Raw genomic sequence first — 19813 nt, 5'->3', positions numbered from 1 at the left:
TAAAAAGGGAGTTATAACACTCAGCCTAGACAGGGACTAAAGCTGATTAAAAAACTGCACCTGCATGTTGAAGAATGAACCGATGGAGCCAGTGAATCAATAAGTCCAATAGAAATGCAGCCACTGTGAAAACCCAGCAGCTAAGCAAACTGTCCCATACAACCCAGTCAGTGTGACCTGCCCAGCCTGGTCTAATAGAAGCAGATAAGTGACCTAGTCTTCCTACCCCAATAGCAGCAGCAACTCCCAGTGAAAAGCCAATTCCATAAATTGACCTAGACAACTAGAAGTTGGACCTATGCAAATGAGACACCATTCTCTTTGCTGAAGCAGCCCAACTGAGTAACAGAAGTACAATGCAGGAAACTTCATGAGGACCCTCTGGAGAAAGAAAGTACATCAAGACACAGATGTTTCAGAGCTCTGAATTGCCTTAGCCATGAATACAGCACTACAAATGTGCCTAGCTATATTTTGTACATGCCCTTTGTTATCATTATACATTGTGTTCACTCCCCCTCACAGCCTGTGAATTTCTGCCTTAAAATTTTTGGGGAAATGCTTTGTACCTACTTTTCTTGCTATGCCATTTGAATAAGTGCCTTTTCTAAAAAGCTAAATGAGAATACTATCTGAAGGGGAAGTTTACTGGTTGAGGCTCATGGGTTACATTGTCGGGAGGATAGCCAGTCACAAAATGACCACTTCGGCCCTGAGAGAAGTATCGGCTACCCTTATGGTCACCCCACCTGTACGTGCCTACTTGAAATGGGATGGTAGAGAAATGATGTTGGTAAAATAAATTATGAGGCAATCCAGCGAGTCCCATAGGCTGGTGAAGTATGTGTGGTTGCTTGACCCTATAACAAATAAACCCAACCTATACTTATAGTTCTAGAATTTCTTTTTAGTTTTTTTCCCCTTGATTTTTTTTTCCTTGGTGCTAGCTATTATTCTCAATTGAGACATTTTGAGGGACAGATAGGTGGTGTAGTGGATAAAGCACTGGCCCTGCATTCAGGAGGACCTGAGTTCAAATCCGACCTCAGACACTTTATACTTACTAGCTGTGTGACCCTGGGCAAATCACTTAACCCTCATTGTCCCACCCCCAAAAAAGAGACATTTTGAGAGCTTCTAGTATCATACCTCCCTGTCAAATTTAACATTTGCAAATAATAATCTGTTTCATTCTGACAAACTATCTCCTCTGTGCACTAGAATATATGGACTTTGTGACATTTTCATCATTCCGAGGCTTTTAATTTTTGTTGATGAAGTTTTAGAGGTGTTATCCAACTGCCAGGTCATGAACTGGTACTGAGGCAAAGCAAATTTCAGCTTCCTGTGAAATCTTAAATACTAAAGCTATCTGTAAACTTTTTTGCTATCAAAGGGACATACTTTTTTTAAAACTTAGGAACTTTAACAATTGATCATTCTTCTTTTCTTTCCCTAAATCCTGCTTCTTTCACCTAAAGAATATATCTCCCCTGATTCTAATAGTCCCCTCCATTGGTAAAACTTAGTTAAGTTCTACTGCAACGAGGAGCCTAAGAAGTTTTGCTATAAAGTAATGAAATGCAATTAAAAATATTTTCAAGTTAGATTTATCAGTTTTTTTAAAACTTGACAATTTCTTTTATCAATCATTTATTCTTCATTTTCTGTGCCAAGAAATAACAAAAGTTGCATTTCTTCTTAAGATTATGAAATGAAATGAAATTGAAGACAAAAATTTTTGAACTTATCTCACGTATGTTTTACTTTGAGGTACAACTTAATTTAGCCCCAAATAGGTTTCTTTCAACTTCCAACATGGAATAAAAATCCAGACAGAACTAGTTATCTGTTATTCTATCATTCATAACTCCCTTGGAACTGATGTTTTCACTGATTTTATGATACAATAAAAGTTGATGTTCATAATGATGAAAATGATGGAAAACCTGTTAGATCTTGAAGTACTTTCTATCAAAGGAAGAGCACCCCAAATTTAGTAGAAATTTGACATTTTTATGTTTATGAAAAATGGTCATTTGTATGTCATATGATCATTCTCATTGGCCAGAATATATTATTTAACAGCACATTGACATTATCAAATTCTTGAGTTTCCTATGACGTTCCATAAGCTAGTATTTATGTACTGCTTTAAGGTTTGAGAAGCACTATATGCTTATTAACTCATTTGGTCCTCACAAAAACCCTGTGATATGGGTGCTGTTATTATCCCCATTTCTCAAGAAACTAAGACACAGGGAAGTTAAATGATTTGGCCAGGGTCACATAGCAAATATGCATCTGAAGCAGAATTGAAATTTGGGTCTTCCCGACTCCAAGTCCTGTGCTCCGTCCACCAACTATCTCACAATCTATACAAATATAGCTAAAGAATATATGGCTTGGCAAAGAGGTCATAAACATAATTTGATGTTGTTGTCAAGACATTTTTCAGTCATGTCTGACTCTCCATGATCCCATACCTCCATGTAATTCACTGGATCGCACCACACACTTTATATGCTTTGGTAGTCAAAAACCACTTGCCATTTGTTTAACAAATGAGGTGATCACTGACCACACACTCATATCATCTACTTGCCTTTCTTCTCTGTATAAAGCATCCAGCACTAAAGAACTGACATCCCCTCCTTACATGCTAGACTGTAGCTGATAATTAGCAATTATAGCTAATGGTATATAGTATATTCAGTTTTGCAAAACACTTTGCAGACATTATCTCATTGGATCTTCATTACAACACTGTTGGGCAGGTCCTATGACTGCTATTATTCACTTTTCCCCAACCCCTACCTTTTTACAGAAGAGAAAACTCAACTCAGATTTAAGAGGGAGGAGAAGGAAAGGGAATAAGTATTTTATATAGCACCTACTTATTATATGCTAGAACTTTACAAATATTATCTCATTTGATCCTCACAGCCACCCTGGGAGGTAGGTCCTGTTATTATCCCCATTTTATAGTTGAAGAAACTGAGGCAAACAGACTTGTCCTGAGTCATAGTATCTAATATATGAGGTTACATTTGAACTCAGGTCTTCCTGACTCCAGGCCCAGTGTCATTTAATAGTGGCCTTCTCATAGTTACCTAGTTAGTAAATAGTGGACAGGATTCTAAACTAGTTCTCCTCACCTCAAGTTCAGTTTACTTCCCACAACACTACTCAGACTTTTAGGTGACAACCTTCCCAGGGACCAGTCCTCTTTCTCCACAGTGTCTTCCAATCTGCAGCAAATGATTTTTAACACAACTCATTTAGAAGGAGTCCAATCCTTTCTGTGGTAACAATAAAAAGCAAATGGGCTCTCTAAAGATTTATGAGAGTCTCCTGAGATTGTAAAATAAAATCAAAATGCATTTTGAATCTGTATGTGTACTTTATTTAGAAACAACAACAGAAAACCTTAGCCTAGAAAGAATGATCAGCTGTTATGTTATTCTTAGAGAGAAATGGTATTAGAGTGCTTTACGATTTGGAATTTGTCAAAATTTTGACACATGATCAGGATTATCATTTGCTACTTGACAAATTAAATGTCTAGAATCTGCACTCCCTGCCCCCCATCTCCACAGAGGATATAAAAATTGAGTAGTCAAACACAGAATTTCAGATATGAAAAAGAAAGGATATAAAAATACATAAATGGAAACCTAGTTCTGTCATTTGAAACCTCTCCTTATTCCCAAGACATTCAGGAACATAGTTACTTCCATGCAATCCCAGAAATCATTGTGTCACCTGCTATAAAGCTATTCTCAGCATCACACTCTATATGAAAATGAAGATACCAATGAAACTATATTTCAGATGATAGGAAATTACTTCATTTTAATGTTGTTATTTTATTGCATGTACTGTGAGGCTTAGATATAGTGAGGACATTTCATTAATAATAGTACTTTGGGACAGGAAAACAATCATTGAAGTGATGCATTTGAAGGTTGTCTGGTTAATTCAGTGTACTTCTGTGGGACAGGAGATAACATGTCAGTGTAAGCACTGGGTTGGTTTAGATTTTTGCTTTTGTCCAAGTCTGTGATTTCATAGATGTGGAAACTCCCTCCATCAATGCAGATGGTCAACTCATCTGCATTTAGTCCTTGAAAGTTGTCTGCTGTACTAAAATTTTCAAGGACTTGCCCAGGATAGTTGGCATCTGCCAGTCTGTAGCCAATGCAGAGATTGAACTGGGGAGATACAAAATTTAAATAATTTACAGTGCCTAAACTCAAAAAGTTTACAGTCAGGCAGGAGGACATGACATAAATTAGATGCGTGTACTACCCAATTTTGAAAATAAGTGTATGGAGAGGGGCAGTTAGTTGGTGCAGTGGCTAGAGCACCGGCCCTGGATTCAGGATGACCTGAGTTCAAATCTGGCCTCAGACAATTAACATTTACTAGCTGTGTGACCCTGGGCAAGTCACTCAACTCCAAATGCCTCACCAAAATAAATAAAGAAAATAAAAAAGAAAATAAGTGTATGGAGCAGTTATAAAACAAAATGTTGAATCAGGGAGGCCTAAGTGAGAGAGGAAGGGAGAAGGCAACCTCCTGGAGGAGGTGGCATTGGAAATGATCTTTCTAAGTGCTATTTAGTGAGGAACCTTAGGAATCCTACATATCTACTATATTCTTCTCATTCTATAATTCTAATTTTTCTAAAGGAGAGCCAAAATAAGGAATGAACTTAATTCTCATTTTTAAATTGTTCCCTTATAATGCCATTCTTTGATACTGCTGTTTAAATTGGGTACATTTCCTTCTTTGGCAATTATTTTTGGGAAAAAAGAAAAATGACCACATAAAACAATGGCCATGTAAGCAGATGTCCAAATTTAATGGCACAAATCATCCTAATTTTCAGGGCGGGGAGGAACAAAGTGCATACTTTTTGTTACTTCCTGGTAAAATTCTAGAATGGCTTATTAAAGGGATCTTAAGAGATGGTTTGTGAGTACTTAGAAAGTCAAAAGGCAATCTCTAAGAGCAAGCATTGGTTCATGGGTAACAAGTCATATTAGACTGATTTTACCCCTTTTTGACAAACTTTGTATCTCCTCAGGTGCATGGTATATACTTCATAAATGTTTTCTGTATTGTATATCATTTTGAGGCATAAAGAATAATACTCCTCTAGAAAACAGATCGGGGTGATGCCTATACATGAAGCTGTAGTGTGGGCTGGATGTAAATCATTGTCTGTATTGACTAAATCATGAGACTCACTTTTCATTTTCATCCACCAATTATACAGACTTGCTGAAATGTAGGAATTTAACAATTTCCTTGCTTTCAATCAATTAGTTCTTCAAACTAAAGAGTTGCATTTTTATATTTTTAACAAATGAGTTCAAAATGTATTGAAATTTTTCATTTCAATGATTTTTAACATGTCCAAGTTTTTCCAGTATGCAGATGAGTTTTCATAGGCGACGCATATTTTCAGCAACAATATCATATAATGACATAAATGTTTTAAGTATCCCTTTTTAAAATGTGTTTTCCATACTGTGAGGTTTTCTCCCCTCAAAAAAATGTAGTTACTTTCTTACTTATTGTTAGAACATCATCTGTGTCTGATATTATAAATATATAGAAAAATAATACAAATAGATAACACCAAAAATTACTCCCCAATGGACAAGTAATCAAAGGATGTGAAGAAGAACGAATTATTATTGACAACCATATAAAAAAGAACCAATTTTTAAAAAATGAACCAAATTACCAATAATAGAAGAATGCAAATCAACACAATCCTGAGACTTCACCTCATCCCCAGAAAATTAACAAAGTTGATGAAATTTTGGAATAGTCAGTGGTGGAGGGGTTACCAAAAGATAGGCACACTGATAAATAGTGATGTTGTGAATTATTCCAACTGTTTTAGTGAATTTTTTAAAAAATTATGCTAAGATAGAGACTAAACTGTTCATACACTTTGATCCTGAGACCCCACTGCTAGGCATACAATACAAGAAGTTTAAAGATAGAAAAGAGAGAATTAAAGTTTTTGGAATATTCTGTTTGTTTTGGTAGCACTTTAATGGTGAAATATTTGCATTTTCCAATACTTGACTCTATAATGCAAATGTTTTGATACCGTATTGCACATCTCTTCTCCTATCTTTTCTTCATATTCATATATTATTTGTTCTGTGTCTCATTCATGAATTTGTGAATTCAGGTAAGTGTGTAGATGTAAGTCAAGCAGGTAAATTTTTTAAATTGTGAAGTGAATCTGGAATCTTATCATTTTGGAAGTTTTTCATGAATGATTAATCAACTAATCCATAAGTTTTAGGTTGATGGATATAATTCCAAGGATTAGAAAGATGATTTGTCTCTCTTACCCATTCCTCAACAACTAGCAGAGAATACTCTACAAATTATATATGTGGTAGACGTAATCCTATGTAGGGATGCTTAACAACTGCTTCTCCAAAAACCAAAACAGATATAGATATGTAAATATACTCAACACACTTTTAAAATTTAATCAGCATTACTGACATTTTCTCAATCACTTTCATAAATTTAGACAATAAACAAAATAACAAGTCAAGTCTTGGTTTATATAAAGCATTTTCAGATTTCTGTGGTTCAGATGTTCACACTGAAAATTTAACAACCATTTCTGAGTTGTGTGAGTTAGTTCTGATCCATCAGTAACCAGTGTCACTAAAAGGTGAAAGCCAATCCAACATAGAACTCACATATATGGTAAGAAGGATGGAAAAAAGGAAGGGGCTAAGTTGTGAAAGATTTTAAATATAAAACAGATTTTATTTTGATTCTAAGAACAATAGGACACCATTGAAGATTATTAAGCAAATCATTTAATAAGTAGGAGGATAACATGGTCAGATTTGTGCTTTGGGAAAATCACTTTGGTAGCTGAGTGAAGGATGGTTTGGAGTAAGGAGAGAATTGAGGCAGCAATACAAGAAAAAGCCTATTGCAATAGTCCAAGCATGAGGTGATAAAAGTCTGCATCAGGGTGACGACAGTATGAGTGGGGAGAAGGTACTATATACAAGAAATGTCATGAAGGTAGAAACAAGACTTGGCAACATATTGGATATGTGGGATGAATACAAGAGAGGAATTGATAATGATACCAAGGTTGTAAGGCTAATGGTTCCCTTGACAGGATTAGGGAAGTTTGGAGAAGGAAGGGTTTTGAGAGAAAGATGGGTCCTTTTTTGGACATTTTGAGTTTGAGATATCTATAGGACATCCTGATTGAGATTTCCAGTAGGCAGTTGGTGATGTTGAAGTGGGATAGATAGGTAGATCTGTGAATCTCTTTCTAAGGGATGAAAACTAAACTCATTGGTGCTGATGAGATCAACAAGCAAAAGAAAAAAGAAGGAGAAAAGAAGATGATTCAGGAAAACCCTTGGAGGAAGTCAGTCCATTATTAGTGGTTATGATTTGGATGAAGATGTAGCAAAGGAGACAGAAAAACATCAGTCAGACAGATAGGAGAGCCAGGAGAAAGCAGTATCATAAAAACCTATAAAAGAGAGTGTTTGGTGACTACATGATGGAGTTAAAAAAAATAATGCTTCAAAGAAAACAATTACCCCTTACCATGAAAGAGACAGGAATTGCAATAAACGTTTGATTAATACAAAAAATTCTTTTAGGAAAATAGTTTGTCAAAATTGAGGCTGTTCTTGCAGTTGCAATAGATAATAACTAATGATGATGGCAATAATAACATGAGTTTGATACTGTGCTCAGCTTCATTTCTTTAGGTAGCACCTTGAACACTGAGAGGTTATAGCAATCAAAATAAGGCATTGGCTGACCAGTTTTATTTAAAGACCACACAGTACTAGGGAAATAGGCAAAAAATGAAATAGTCCTCAAAAAGCTTTTATTTTGCAGGGTAAGAAAACTTGTACATAAATTAATACAAATAGAATACATGCAAAAAATACATGGTGATTTTGGAAAAGAGGGCACTAAAAACTAAGGGCTCCAGGTAGATGGTGGTATTGTATTCAGTCTTGAAAGAAACAAGGGATACTACAGGTGAGAATAGAGGTCATTACAGGTATGAAATTAGACTGAGCTCCTTGCAGAGACCGTCTTTTGCCTTTCTCTGTATACCTGACACTAAGTACAGTGACTTGTACATAGTATGCACTTAGCAAATATTTACTGACTGATTAAGTGACTGAGACAACCAGTGCAAACCAGATGACAGAAAATGGAATGTAATATAGGAGAGAGGGAGAGGAAGAAGGCCAGTTTAGATAGAACATAGACTGCTAGAAAGTAAGGTTGCAGCCAGAATGATTTTTATTTAATCCCAGAATTAACTGGGACCTAGTAGAATTTATTGACAAGGTGAGAGGGTTGCCTCAGGAAAAGGTAGTGGGTCCCTCAATTCCTCTCTAGTCTTTAGGTGGAAGCTAGATATCTATCTGTCTGTAGTTATTCTTTGGGAAGAAGCTGGACTAGGTCCCTTCAAATTTTGCATTTCTATGGTTTGAAGTGCCTCATTTTGACAATGAAAAAAACTTACGTGTGTGCTATATCAATCATCTTAATGAAAAACAAGGAAAATATTACATTTAATTATTGAGTTGGAATCAAGAAACCATTCATTACTTTGGAATGATATGATAATGGAAAAAAATCTGTAACTGAAAAGATAAAGGTTACTGCTCTTGTTACTATAATTCCCATCTTATTCTGAACCAAACCCACCCTGTCATCACCATCTGCACTAGTAGTTAATAGAGATAAGCTGAAGGAACAGTATCGACTACTAATTATCTTGCCCTGTGCTCTGTAGAGTGGAGTCTTCATTGCTGTTGTTATTACTGTAAGACCTCCTCATTCCTACCTATACCGATTGACCCTATTCATGTCATAGTTATCTTAAGTACTAGAAAAAGGCAAAGAAATAATCATTTATCTCTGCATCACATTAAGCTGTTCATTTAGCTATACACTTTTCCTTATGGGTGAAGAGGAGCTGTGCAGCGCCATCCAATTATAAGGGCGAAATAATGATATCAAAACATCATTCAGAAAAGACTATGGTAGAAAGAAAGGAGAACAAAGAAAGCATGCATGTTCCTGACATTTAAGACAATATGACCTATTTTACCTGGGTTACTTGATTCACTTGTTTTTTTGTAATTTAATGTTATTTATTTTTTATTATTTTTTTTTTTTGCAGGGCAATGGGGGTTAAGTGACTTGCCCAGGGTCACACAGCTAGTAAGTGTCAAGTGTCTGAGGCTGGATTTGAACTCAGGTCCTCCTGAATCCAGGGCCACTGCTCTATCCACTGTGCCACCTAGCTGCCCCTTGTTCATTTGTTTTTAAGGGATCAGTCCCACAACTCTGGGGTTGTTATCAGCTATTTCCTCTCAGGGTCACATGTTACAGGCTTTCAGCATGTCCCATTCCAAAGCAATGAATGAAATCGGCCCTGTACAAAGGAAATCTTGGGTTTTTTTTCCATATTTATTACTTTGAAATAATTTATATCCCTACCCAAACCACCACTAAATCCTAAAACAGATGTATGGAACAATTTTCAGATTATATAGTGGGTTATTTAGTCAAAACCAATGAATATATTTTGTGCTGTAGGGAATAATCAAAAAGTTTCTAAATCTGTTCAAGTAGCTACATATGCAAACAGGTATTGCCAGTGGGTTTTGTGCTTAGAAATACTTTAGAAAATGTTTATAACATCCTTGCTGCACACATGTTCTTTAAACAAACAACCAAGTAGCTTGTAGAAAGATTAGAAGAATTCGACATCTATGTAGCCTTCAAAACAAATGGTACTTAACATACAGCTGGTGTTGTTTTTGTACTGGCACATTGTCTTGAATTTAGCAGGTACATCATTATTATTTCTAGAATTGAATTAATAGGGAAAAAAACTTTTTTCCCTTTTTGGATGTATTTACCTGTCACGTGAGAGAATTTTTTTTCTTGAGGTTAGTGCTAGAATGAAAATGGTTTTTCTGAAGCACACACCTATTTTCTCTTGTCTGAGAGACACTGACAACATTATATGTCCTCTATTCTATTAGATGTCAGGAATCTTACAGCCAAATTCAGTGCTCTTTTGGTACTTGTTGACTCCTCTCAGACACCTGCTGTCTCATATACTCCCATTTAAAAAATATGCTACAACTATTTATTAAGAGTATCCTATTTTACTTTACCCCTGTGTGTCTTATTTTGCAGTATGTTTCAATTAGTAAGGCACCTCAAAATATCTTGAAATATGGTGGGGTAACATCTTAAGGAAATAATGTTTGCCCATAATGAAATCAAGTATAAAAACTGCCATTACTTGATTAAACAAACTTTTTGTAAATACAGGCTGGGTTATTATATATCTAAACATAGTGGATACTAAAAGCAGTTTCATGGATCAAAGTTATAGCTCTAAGAAGGAATCAGGTCAAAATCCTAAATTCCCCACTAACTCTGTGTGTTGTTGGGCAAATCACTTAACATTCCTCTAACTTATATTCCCCACCTGTAAACTAGAGATAATTATACCTGCCTTGTCTAACTAATGAGGTTGTTGGGAAGATACAAGTAGATAATGGATGTGAGAGCACTTTGAAAGATAAATGACCACATGTATTCCATGTCATCTATTCAGATCTTTCCCACAGATTTCCCCTAGCTGATGAACTTGTAGTTATTTTTTTTAGCCATGAGAAGTTTGTTGCAAATCATTCGGGTTATTGATCCCTCCCTCAGTGATCCTTCCGTCACAGGAGACCATAAAACACTTCTCACTAGCCCTCTAGATTTACTGATTTAGTGCAAGAGCTGCCCATTTCAAAATTTATCCAGTATCCCTAAAGGAATATGTAATAGGCAGAATACTAGACTCTTAGAAAGGAAAAAAGACATAAAATACTAAGACTGGCATATGATGATAGGACCATGGCAGGCAAGAATAATATTAATATAAAATAGAATTCTTTTAAGTTGATGAGAAATCTGTCTGGCGGTATGGGGTGACAAAAATTCACAATGAAGAGTTTAAGTAAATGAAAAATTAGTTGACATGAGTTAAATATGGTTTAATTACTTTAAATGACTTGGCACCTCTTAGGAAAACTAAATGAGAGATACAGTCACGATTCATGGAAATGAAACAAACATCCTCTGAAGTAGATGAAAACATTGAAAAACAGGAACCTTATACTGAAACATGAACAAAATCAGTTTAACATTGTTATGGATGATTAGTACTTTTTTATTATCAGTAAAACTTGTAGTATATATACATGTATACATGCATAATGAATTCATACTCAATTCATCAATTAATTTTTCTTTTATATGAACATTTCATTTTTCATTTATGCTATCAGTAACTACCCTGGCCAGATTAGTTAGTAATTTTAAAGTATTCACTATAAATTCCACTCTAAAGCAATTGCAAAGAGAATTTTCCAATGTGATCTCTGTTCCATATTTCCAGTTTATTCTACTGAGTTGACCAGATGAACACGTCTAGTTGTAAATCAATGGTCCCTAGATCCTTTGAGTACACACAGGATAGAAATCATTAAGTGGAAAATGTCCTGACAAATCTTAGAAACATGAACAGGCAAAACTGGATTTTCTTTTAAAAAGTAAAGCAACATGCATTCTACATCTTTATCTTAATTTTTATTTCTTACCTTTATGATACTTCCCTATTTTCTTTCTAAAAATGAGGCATTTCATTGTATGGATGATTGTTTTTAAACTAATAGTCCATAACAAGGGTTCTTAACCTGGGCTCCAGGGATATGTGGACCGTGTTCAGGTGTTCCATTAACTTGGATGGGGGGAGAAGGGGAGGGGAAGTACATTTTTATTTTCATTAACCTCTACCTGAAATTTAGCATTTCCTTCTATTATGAATATAACATTATTCAAAGAAAGGTCTGTAGGCCTCAAGGGTCCATGACACCAAAAAAAGATTACAAAAATTATCTTTGAATCTTAAAAATTGTCAATTTTCTTACCTCCTTTCTCCTCTTCTCAATTTAGCAGGTTTTCCACATCACATTCCAGCAAAATTAAATGCTGTTACATGTGCTTTAGATTTCTGAATATGTTTGTGAGATAATCAGGAAACATGAAATTCTGATGCAAATATTTTGAGTCATTTGCTGAAGATGATTTTTATTTCCTTCTTCTTTTAAATGTTAATTATTTACCCCCATCAGCAACATGGCTAATTATTTACTATTTTTGTGCAACAGAATTTCTCAGTTGTATAATCCGCAATTAAATGTAAATTGGAAGTAGAGGTTCCACTGATGAATGACACAAGATCATGATTGTAAGGAAAAATGGAAACACAATGTAGTATAATTCTGTCAATCAAAAAAAGAGGAAGATGAAAGGTCTTTGTCTTACTAGCAGACATTCCTTCCCAGTGTCATCATCTCATTGGTGATGCCTACTAAGAAATGATCAATACATAATGATAGTAACATTCTCAAAACCCTTTATGAAGATTTTCTATTTGACGATGTAAAATATTTTAGCACTTAGAACAACAGAAAGCATGTCTTTCTCTTCCGTCTTATTGCCTATTTGTTTGACCCCCTTTAAGTGACTTCATCTTTCTATATAGTCAACTCTCCAGTATTTGTGAATTGATGCTCCAGTTTGTGGTTTATCTAGGATTATTCCTCTCCCTCCTTTCTACTTTCCTTGTAAACTATCAAATGGATAATTAGGAAGTGATTCAGTTAAATCTAATAATCATCTCTTAAGAAATCTGACAGGCAACTAATTTTTATATAACTTTTCAAATTCTTCATTACTTTGTAGTGAATGTTAGAAACTTCTTGCCAATATAAAACAATTCTTATGCTTCTTTTTCCTCTTCCTTTTGATTAAGAATCATGATTTTCAACCATAAGAATATTCACATCTGAAATTTCAAAGTTACTTATCCTTTATTAAATGTTGCCTGTATTCCCCACTTTCTATTTGTCAATGAAAGCAAAGGCACTTCCATATAATTTAACAAAAGCAAAACTAAGTATATTGTAAAACTTACTAGGGCTTAGGTAAGAAGCAGGTGTGTGTGTGTGTGTGTGTGTGTGTGTGTGTGTGTGTGTGTGTGTGTAGCCCCCAGTAGCAATTATAGTACTATTGGTACTAGCACTGATAGTAGCTGCAATAATAACTAGTATTGTAGTAGTAGTGGTGGTGGTGAAATGAAGGATTATTTTACCTAGTTCTTTATTTTATTTTATTTTTATCATCCTAGCAGGTAGTTTAACCCCTTGCCTTTATAAGTTTCCTGACCATGCCTTGAGTCATGGATTTCCTCCCATGCATCAGCCTCTCCTGGGAGATGACCCCACAGCCATTGACTTCAAGCAAGAATTCCGTAGAAAAAGCAAATCGGTTGATGAGCCAATGGACATGGATTCTCCTGAAATCCAAGAATTAGAAAAGTTTGCCAATGAATTCAAATTAAGAAGAATTAAATTAGGTGTGTATTTGCTATGAATCATAGTTATGTCTTGATTTGGGTCTCATATAAGGTAAAATGCCCCTACATGAGTGAGCAAGGCCAGGAAATTCAATTCTACAATCTTACTGTGGATTAAAAAGATAACCAAACCCTCTTTTAGCCATCTGGCAGTGTTACTATCATGGTACACACATGAATATACTGACTGACGCACTCAAAAGCACTAACAAAGCAGAGAAGAAACAAAAATGCCAAGTTGTTAATAATTGCCTGGTCCTTAAATGTGATGATGAAACATGCCAAAATATTGGGGAATTTGAGGTCCTTAATGATTACAGAGCAGGAAATATTGTTGCAAACCTCATGGGCAGGTTAAACAATTGTTGAATAATCAATCCCAGAGTTCATTTTCAATGGAAAGATCTGGAAAATTGTTGTAAAAATATGCTATCATCCTGTCAGTTTGGGTTCATTGTGCCTATGACATCATGATCATAAAGATGTAAAATTAAAAAAAAGAAACATAAGAGGAAAACTTCTAGGATGCTTTTCTAAGGGAAGGAAACATGCAAACAAAAGAAATGTTCCAATCAGGAAAACAAAACAAAACATGTAAATCTTAGTAAAGGTCTTACATGCTGATATGTTTGTGGTAGTCTAAGTTTAAAGTTTTTTAAAATACCAACATTCCTTTCTGCCTCCCTCACCTGGAGATTTATTAGGGAATGGAGGGAGTTACAATCATTGCAACATTTTAATTCTAAAAGTAGCTATAACAATTTGCAATTGCTTAAAATGTAGACAATTTTCAAAATAGAAAAAAAAAAAGATCCTTCCTATCATCCTAATGGTTGTTCATATTCTAAAAGATCATTTCCATCTTTGAATGGACAGTAATTCATTTCATGATGACATTCATTGTGGTGAATCATAAGAATTCAATTTTTGCCTCAGGCACAAAAATATTTGTAATTACAGGGAATTGTGAATATAAACAGCAGCTGGCGTCTAAACGATATAGAGTTTCAGTTTTCTGTTTATATTAACTGCTGATAATGTTCATCTGCTTTTCATGTTTTGTCTCAACTTGGAGTACAAAGTGTTTCTGGATCATTATTAAGATGCCATCCCTCTTGATGGGAGATCAAAAATCATTTATGGGGGCAGCTAGGTGGCACAGTGGATAAAGCACTGGACCTGGATTCAGGAGGACCTGAGTTCAGATACAACCTCAGACACTTGACACTTACTAGCTGTATGACCCTGGGCAAGTCACTTAACCCTCACTGCCCCCTCTTTCCCCCCCCCCCAAAAAAAAAACCCCACATTTTTGACAAATGGGAATAAATATGCTCAGGTAGGTCCTGAATTATGATGTATGATTACAGTTTCCTCATAAGCATGTTACATAAAGGAAATAAAAGATGCTTTCTAGTCCTTACTGATACTAGTGCAATTCAATTTTTAAATTTTGTGGTTGAGAAATTAAGTATTTTTTTTACTTCATCAAAGTAGAAAAAATACTGCATATCATGACTATTACCCAACATAATATTTTCATGATATATTAACCAGGTCAACCAATGTATTAACCAATCCCAAACAAGATCTTTGGTCTAAGATGTTTTTGTGAAAGTGGTGACAGCCTGGTATTCTGTTTAGCTAAATAATTAATATAAATGACACATACAGCAAGGGAAAATTTCTTCCCTATTAATGGAGAAAAAGGATTCCATTTACTGACTGGACACAACTTGATCCTTTCAAAAGAGGATCAATGATTTTTGGTTGTAGTTTTCATTTCCTGTACTTCTCAAACCCTTGTTGGATAATCTAAAATTACCATTACACAGCATTTAATAATAGACAAAGGAAGTTTAGTGAAAATTTTTACCAATGGCCAGTGCAAAGAAATACCTCTAGCTGTGGGAAGAGGGAAGGGGAGGCGACCTGTGGTTTTAAAAAATATTTTAATAACTATTTCACTTGAAATCTTATATATTTTATGCATTTAATGATGACAATTATAGTAACCAGAGTTTGTATAATGCTTTAAGATTTGCAAAAGTTCTTTATAAATATTAGCTCATTTTATGTGAAGTAGGGACCCTTATTTTCATTATACATTTGAAGAAACTAAGGCAAACTGAAGTACACAGAGGTTGTGTGTGAGGCTAGATTCAAACTCAAAATAAAATAAATAACTATGCAATAAAAATAAAAATATTATTCTTATAAGACTTAACCTGTCTTGCAATGGAGTCCATGACACACAAAAAAAAGTTAAGAACTCTTGCTAGTAAAATAACGTTGTTGTTGTAGTCATCACTGTTGTTATCATTGTTGTTGTTGATTCACAGGCTACACCCAGACAAACGTTGGGGAGGCCCTGGCTGCAGTGCATGGCTCTGAATTCAGTCAAACAACTATTTGCCGATTTGAAAACCTGCAGCTCAGTTTTAAAAATGCTTGCAAACTAAAATCAATATTATCCAAGTGGTTGGATGAAGCTGAGCAAGTAGGAGGTACCACATAGCTACATTTCTGCTGTTTCTGGAGTTTTAAACATATCAATAATTCCTTTGTGGAAAGATTAATGATAAATGGAGAACTTTCTTCCCCTTCTTTAGTGTTAAAAAAGATTTTTAAATGGGCATTCTGCTGTCAGCTTTTCTCCTTAAAAAGAAAGAACTCAAGTATAGAAATAAATGTTTTGAAGGGAAACAGCATTTAGCAATGAATGAATGAATGAATGAACTGTTTGGAAGAAAAATATTAAAGATAAAATGATAGTAGGTAAGAAGATGAAACTGAAATGCATTCCGATAGTTTCTTCTTTCATTTCTAAGTGTAACATATGAATACTATAATATGTGAATCTGTCCTTAACTTGATATTAGTTAAAGCATTTCACAATACAAATCTTGTAAGTCAAAATAGAGTTGCCTTTGAGATGACTTATTAAATTATTAAAATAACTCTCACACTAATGGTAAAAAGGATTATGAAGTGAGAGTAGGGAATGAGGGGGTAGAATTTAAGAACATGTTTTAAATCTTAGAAAAGTTATTTCTTCATATAAATTGCTAAAATAGAAACTATTTGTTGTAAAGTTTTTAATAATTTTCCTATTAATAATTTTATTCAATGTTAAATGAGCTATTTGGCACAGATATAATCCTCAAAGAAAATATTGTAAGGTTTAATTTTATAATGTTTTAAAGAAATATAATACCATAAATTGTTGTTGTTCTCTGTGTGTGTGTTCTTCTTTCTTTGTTTTCCATAAATATAGCTTTATACAATGATAAAGTGGGGGCAAATGAACGGAAAAGGAAAAGGCGAACAACCATAAGGTAATTATCTCTGAGATACTAAAAGTTGCCCAAAAAATGCAGTAGTTTATTGGGGGTAAAGCATCTTTTTTTTGTTTTGTTTTGTTTTTTATGAGGCAATTGGGGTTAAGTGACTTGCCCAGGGTCACACAGCTAGTAACTATTAAGTGTCTTGAGGCTGTATTTGAACTCAGGTCCTCCTGAATCCAGGGCCTCTGCTCTATCCACTGCACCACCTAGCTGCCCCAAAGCATCTTTTTTTGCCAAGTCCTTGAGCCTTTGAGGCTCTACCAAGATCGTTCTCACCAGAGGAGGAATCCTTTCTGGTGTTTCTTATTTAGCTTAGGCCTTGAAGGCAATCTTTCAACTTTTTTCAGAAAGGTTTAGAAAGGTTTAACCTTACATGGTAATCTGACCAGAGAAAAGCATCTTTTTTTTCTCCAAAAGTCAGCCAGGCAGGCAATATACATTTATTAAGCTGTGTGTCAAACACTGGGCTAAGCATCTGGCACACAAAGAAACTCAAAAGACAGGGCCTGTGCACAAGTGGCTCACAACCTAACAGCGAAGTTGGTTGGCTCCCAGAGTCAACTCCAGGGGCTAAGATATTTTGGAATACAAACTAGTCAACCAGCTAACTAGAGACTGTAAGCCCTTTGTCTCTGGACTTGTTCCTCCTACTGGCAGAATACATATTCTTGTTCCTGAGGCTTGATTTCATTTAGGGCTAGAAAATCTCCTTTAATTCCAGTCAATTTATGATAGTCCGCCTACTTTCCCAGTTAGACCATTTAGAAGAATACATGCCAACAAACATTAGAGTTAGGTGGGTCTGAGGTACTACCGTTTTTCTTAGATCCTCTAGGCCTCACAAGCAGATGAAAACAAGAATTGTAAAAAAAAAAAAAAAGAAGCCAAAGCTATTCTAAGGTTGTGCTTCAATTCCTCTTTTCTAAATTCCTGACTTTTACATTGAAGTATGACTGGAAACAAATCTCTCATTCTTTGAATTACCTTATGATTGGTGCATAGATTTAGAATTGAAATGAACTTTAGAGATCACCTAGTTCAACCTCCTCATTTTGCTTTGCAAATGTGTTTACATGATCTTTCCAAAGTCGCACAGGAGAAAGATCTGGGATACAAATCCAGATAAAAGAAGTGCTGCCGGTTAGAAATGTTTTCCTGTTTGTTAGGCCCAAATCACTATATCTTACAAATGCTTTAGATTTGAATAAACGGTTGACCCACAATTCAGTAGTCTCTATATAAGAGGGCCTAGTAATTTATTTCCCTTGTGAAGAGTGTAGTGCCCTCTCCTGGTATAATGAAAGGAAACTAGTGATCTGTGATTGCCTTGATCTCTTGCTGGATATGGATACTAAAGGGAAGTTCATTTTTGACTATACTACTACAAGAAATCAAGTTTAGATGAGCATATTAAGAAGGGTTCTAGCATTTCAAATATTTTCCAAAAAAAGTTCTTTAAAAATAATTTTCAGATCCTTTTTTAGGAATTTAACACCAGAAGGAATAGATATTTGAATCTGCAATTCTCACTGAAATGATTCAATTGTATTTTTTTCCCCCAGCATTGCTGCTAAGGAAGCTCTCGAGAGATATTTTGGAGGACAAAGTAAACCCTCTTCTCAAGAGATAATGCGGATGGCTGAGGGCCTGAATCTGGAGAAAGAAGTAGTAAGAGTTTGGTTTTGCAACAGAAGACAGAGAGAAAAAAGAGTGAAAACAAGTTTACACCAAAATTCATTTCCCTCTATTGTTAAGTAGCATCAGGATTATGGATGAGATGTACCTCCTTAGAGAAGTAGATCTCTTCATCATTCATCATTTTCCCTGCCCAAAACTTGGATAGTAGCTATTTGGGTTGCTTCTTCCCCAAACATAATTATGGAAAGTAAATTATTATATTATCAAACTTATTTCTTTAAAAATCATTCAGAATATTATAAAATATAAAAATTATAATAAAACTATATTTTCACTTAAAATATTTATGTTCAGAAGACATGCTATATTTTAAGCTAAAGATGGCTATTTATGGGAATAATGTGACATTCACACATGGAGAATGTACATTACTGTACAGGTAGGTTTGTTTTCACACAGTCTGCTTAGCATATCTTTATTTCTAAGCTTCTGAAGTATTGGATAGATAATAAAAGGCTGTTAGCAACAGGGAAGAGCAAGCAAATTATTTAACTAGGGTACGAGTTACATTTCTGTTATCAATTCTTAGTTTATTTAAATCATAATTTTTGAACTTCCTTAAAGATTCAGTTGTGACTATCAGTGAACAGTTAAATTTTAAATTTCCTCAAGTATGTTAGAATTTTTCGACTAGCCAGGATGAGTCAATATTTTCATCTGGTCACACCCATAATTAAGGTAGAAGGTGTTAATGTTAACAATATTCAAGACCTCTAAGCAAAACTCTGCTTTATGAATTTGCTAATGATCCTTCCCAGACATTAAAGTCTTTGGAACTTAACTATAGCACATTCATCCCATATGTCCATCTGAATACACAACCACTGTTAGTTATGACTATATGCTTGTTTATTGTTATAACCCATCCTTGTTATAAACCCAGCCCATTCTTCTGATCTTCTGAAAGTGAGATGTTGTCCTCTCATAAAAGGCCAACATTGACAGGTTAGGCTGTATTTTATTAGCAATGAAAAGGCTAGGTCTGCCCAATGTTTTTCTTTCAACTCCTAGGCACATATTTGAGTAGAATTTATTTAATTTTTAAGAATGAACTATTTGAAACTTGGAAATAGTGGCTCACTGTGTTGAAAAATAAATCCACAAAGTAACATTTTGCTTTTTATCTGTGTGTGGTGTGTTTGCTTGCATTACTTTATATAAATGTACATTTAGATATGTATTTTCTAAGTTGTAATTTAAGAGTACTTACTAAATAAACCATATC

The 19813-nt window shown here is 34.8% G+C and overlaps 1 protein-coding gene across 1 annotated transcript in view; it reads left to right on the top strand.

The window, feature by feature from the left end:
- The window catches only part of POU1F1 (POU class 1 homeobox 1), a 29366-nt gene extending 10718 nt beyond the window's left edge, over positions 1 to 18648 (top strand). The window contains exons 3-6 of the mRNA XM_043997882.1: positions 13316 to 13543; positions 15886 to 16050; positions 16821 to 16881; positions 18453 to 18648. Of these exons, the coding sequence (XP_043853817.1) occupies positions 13316 to 13543; positions 15886 to 16050; positions 16821 to 16881; positions 18453 to 18648 (650 nt within the window). The remainder of the gene's footprint in view (positions 1 to 13315; positions 13544 to 15885; positions 16051 to 16820; positions 16882 to 18452) is intronic.
- The last annotated feature ends 1165 nt before the right edge of the window (positions 18649 to 19813 follow it).

This window comes from Dromiciops gliroides, chromosome 3, assembly GCF_019393635.1.
Source record: "Dromiciops gliroides isolate mDroGli1 chromosome 3, mDroGli1.pri, whole genome shotgun sequence".
Lineage (NCBI taxonomy): Eukaryota > Metazoa > Chordata > Mammalia > Microbiotheria > Microbiotheriidae > Dromiciops > Dromiciops gliroides.
This window is presented reverse-complemented; position numbering and strand designations above follow the sequence as displayed.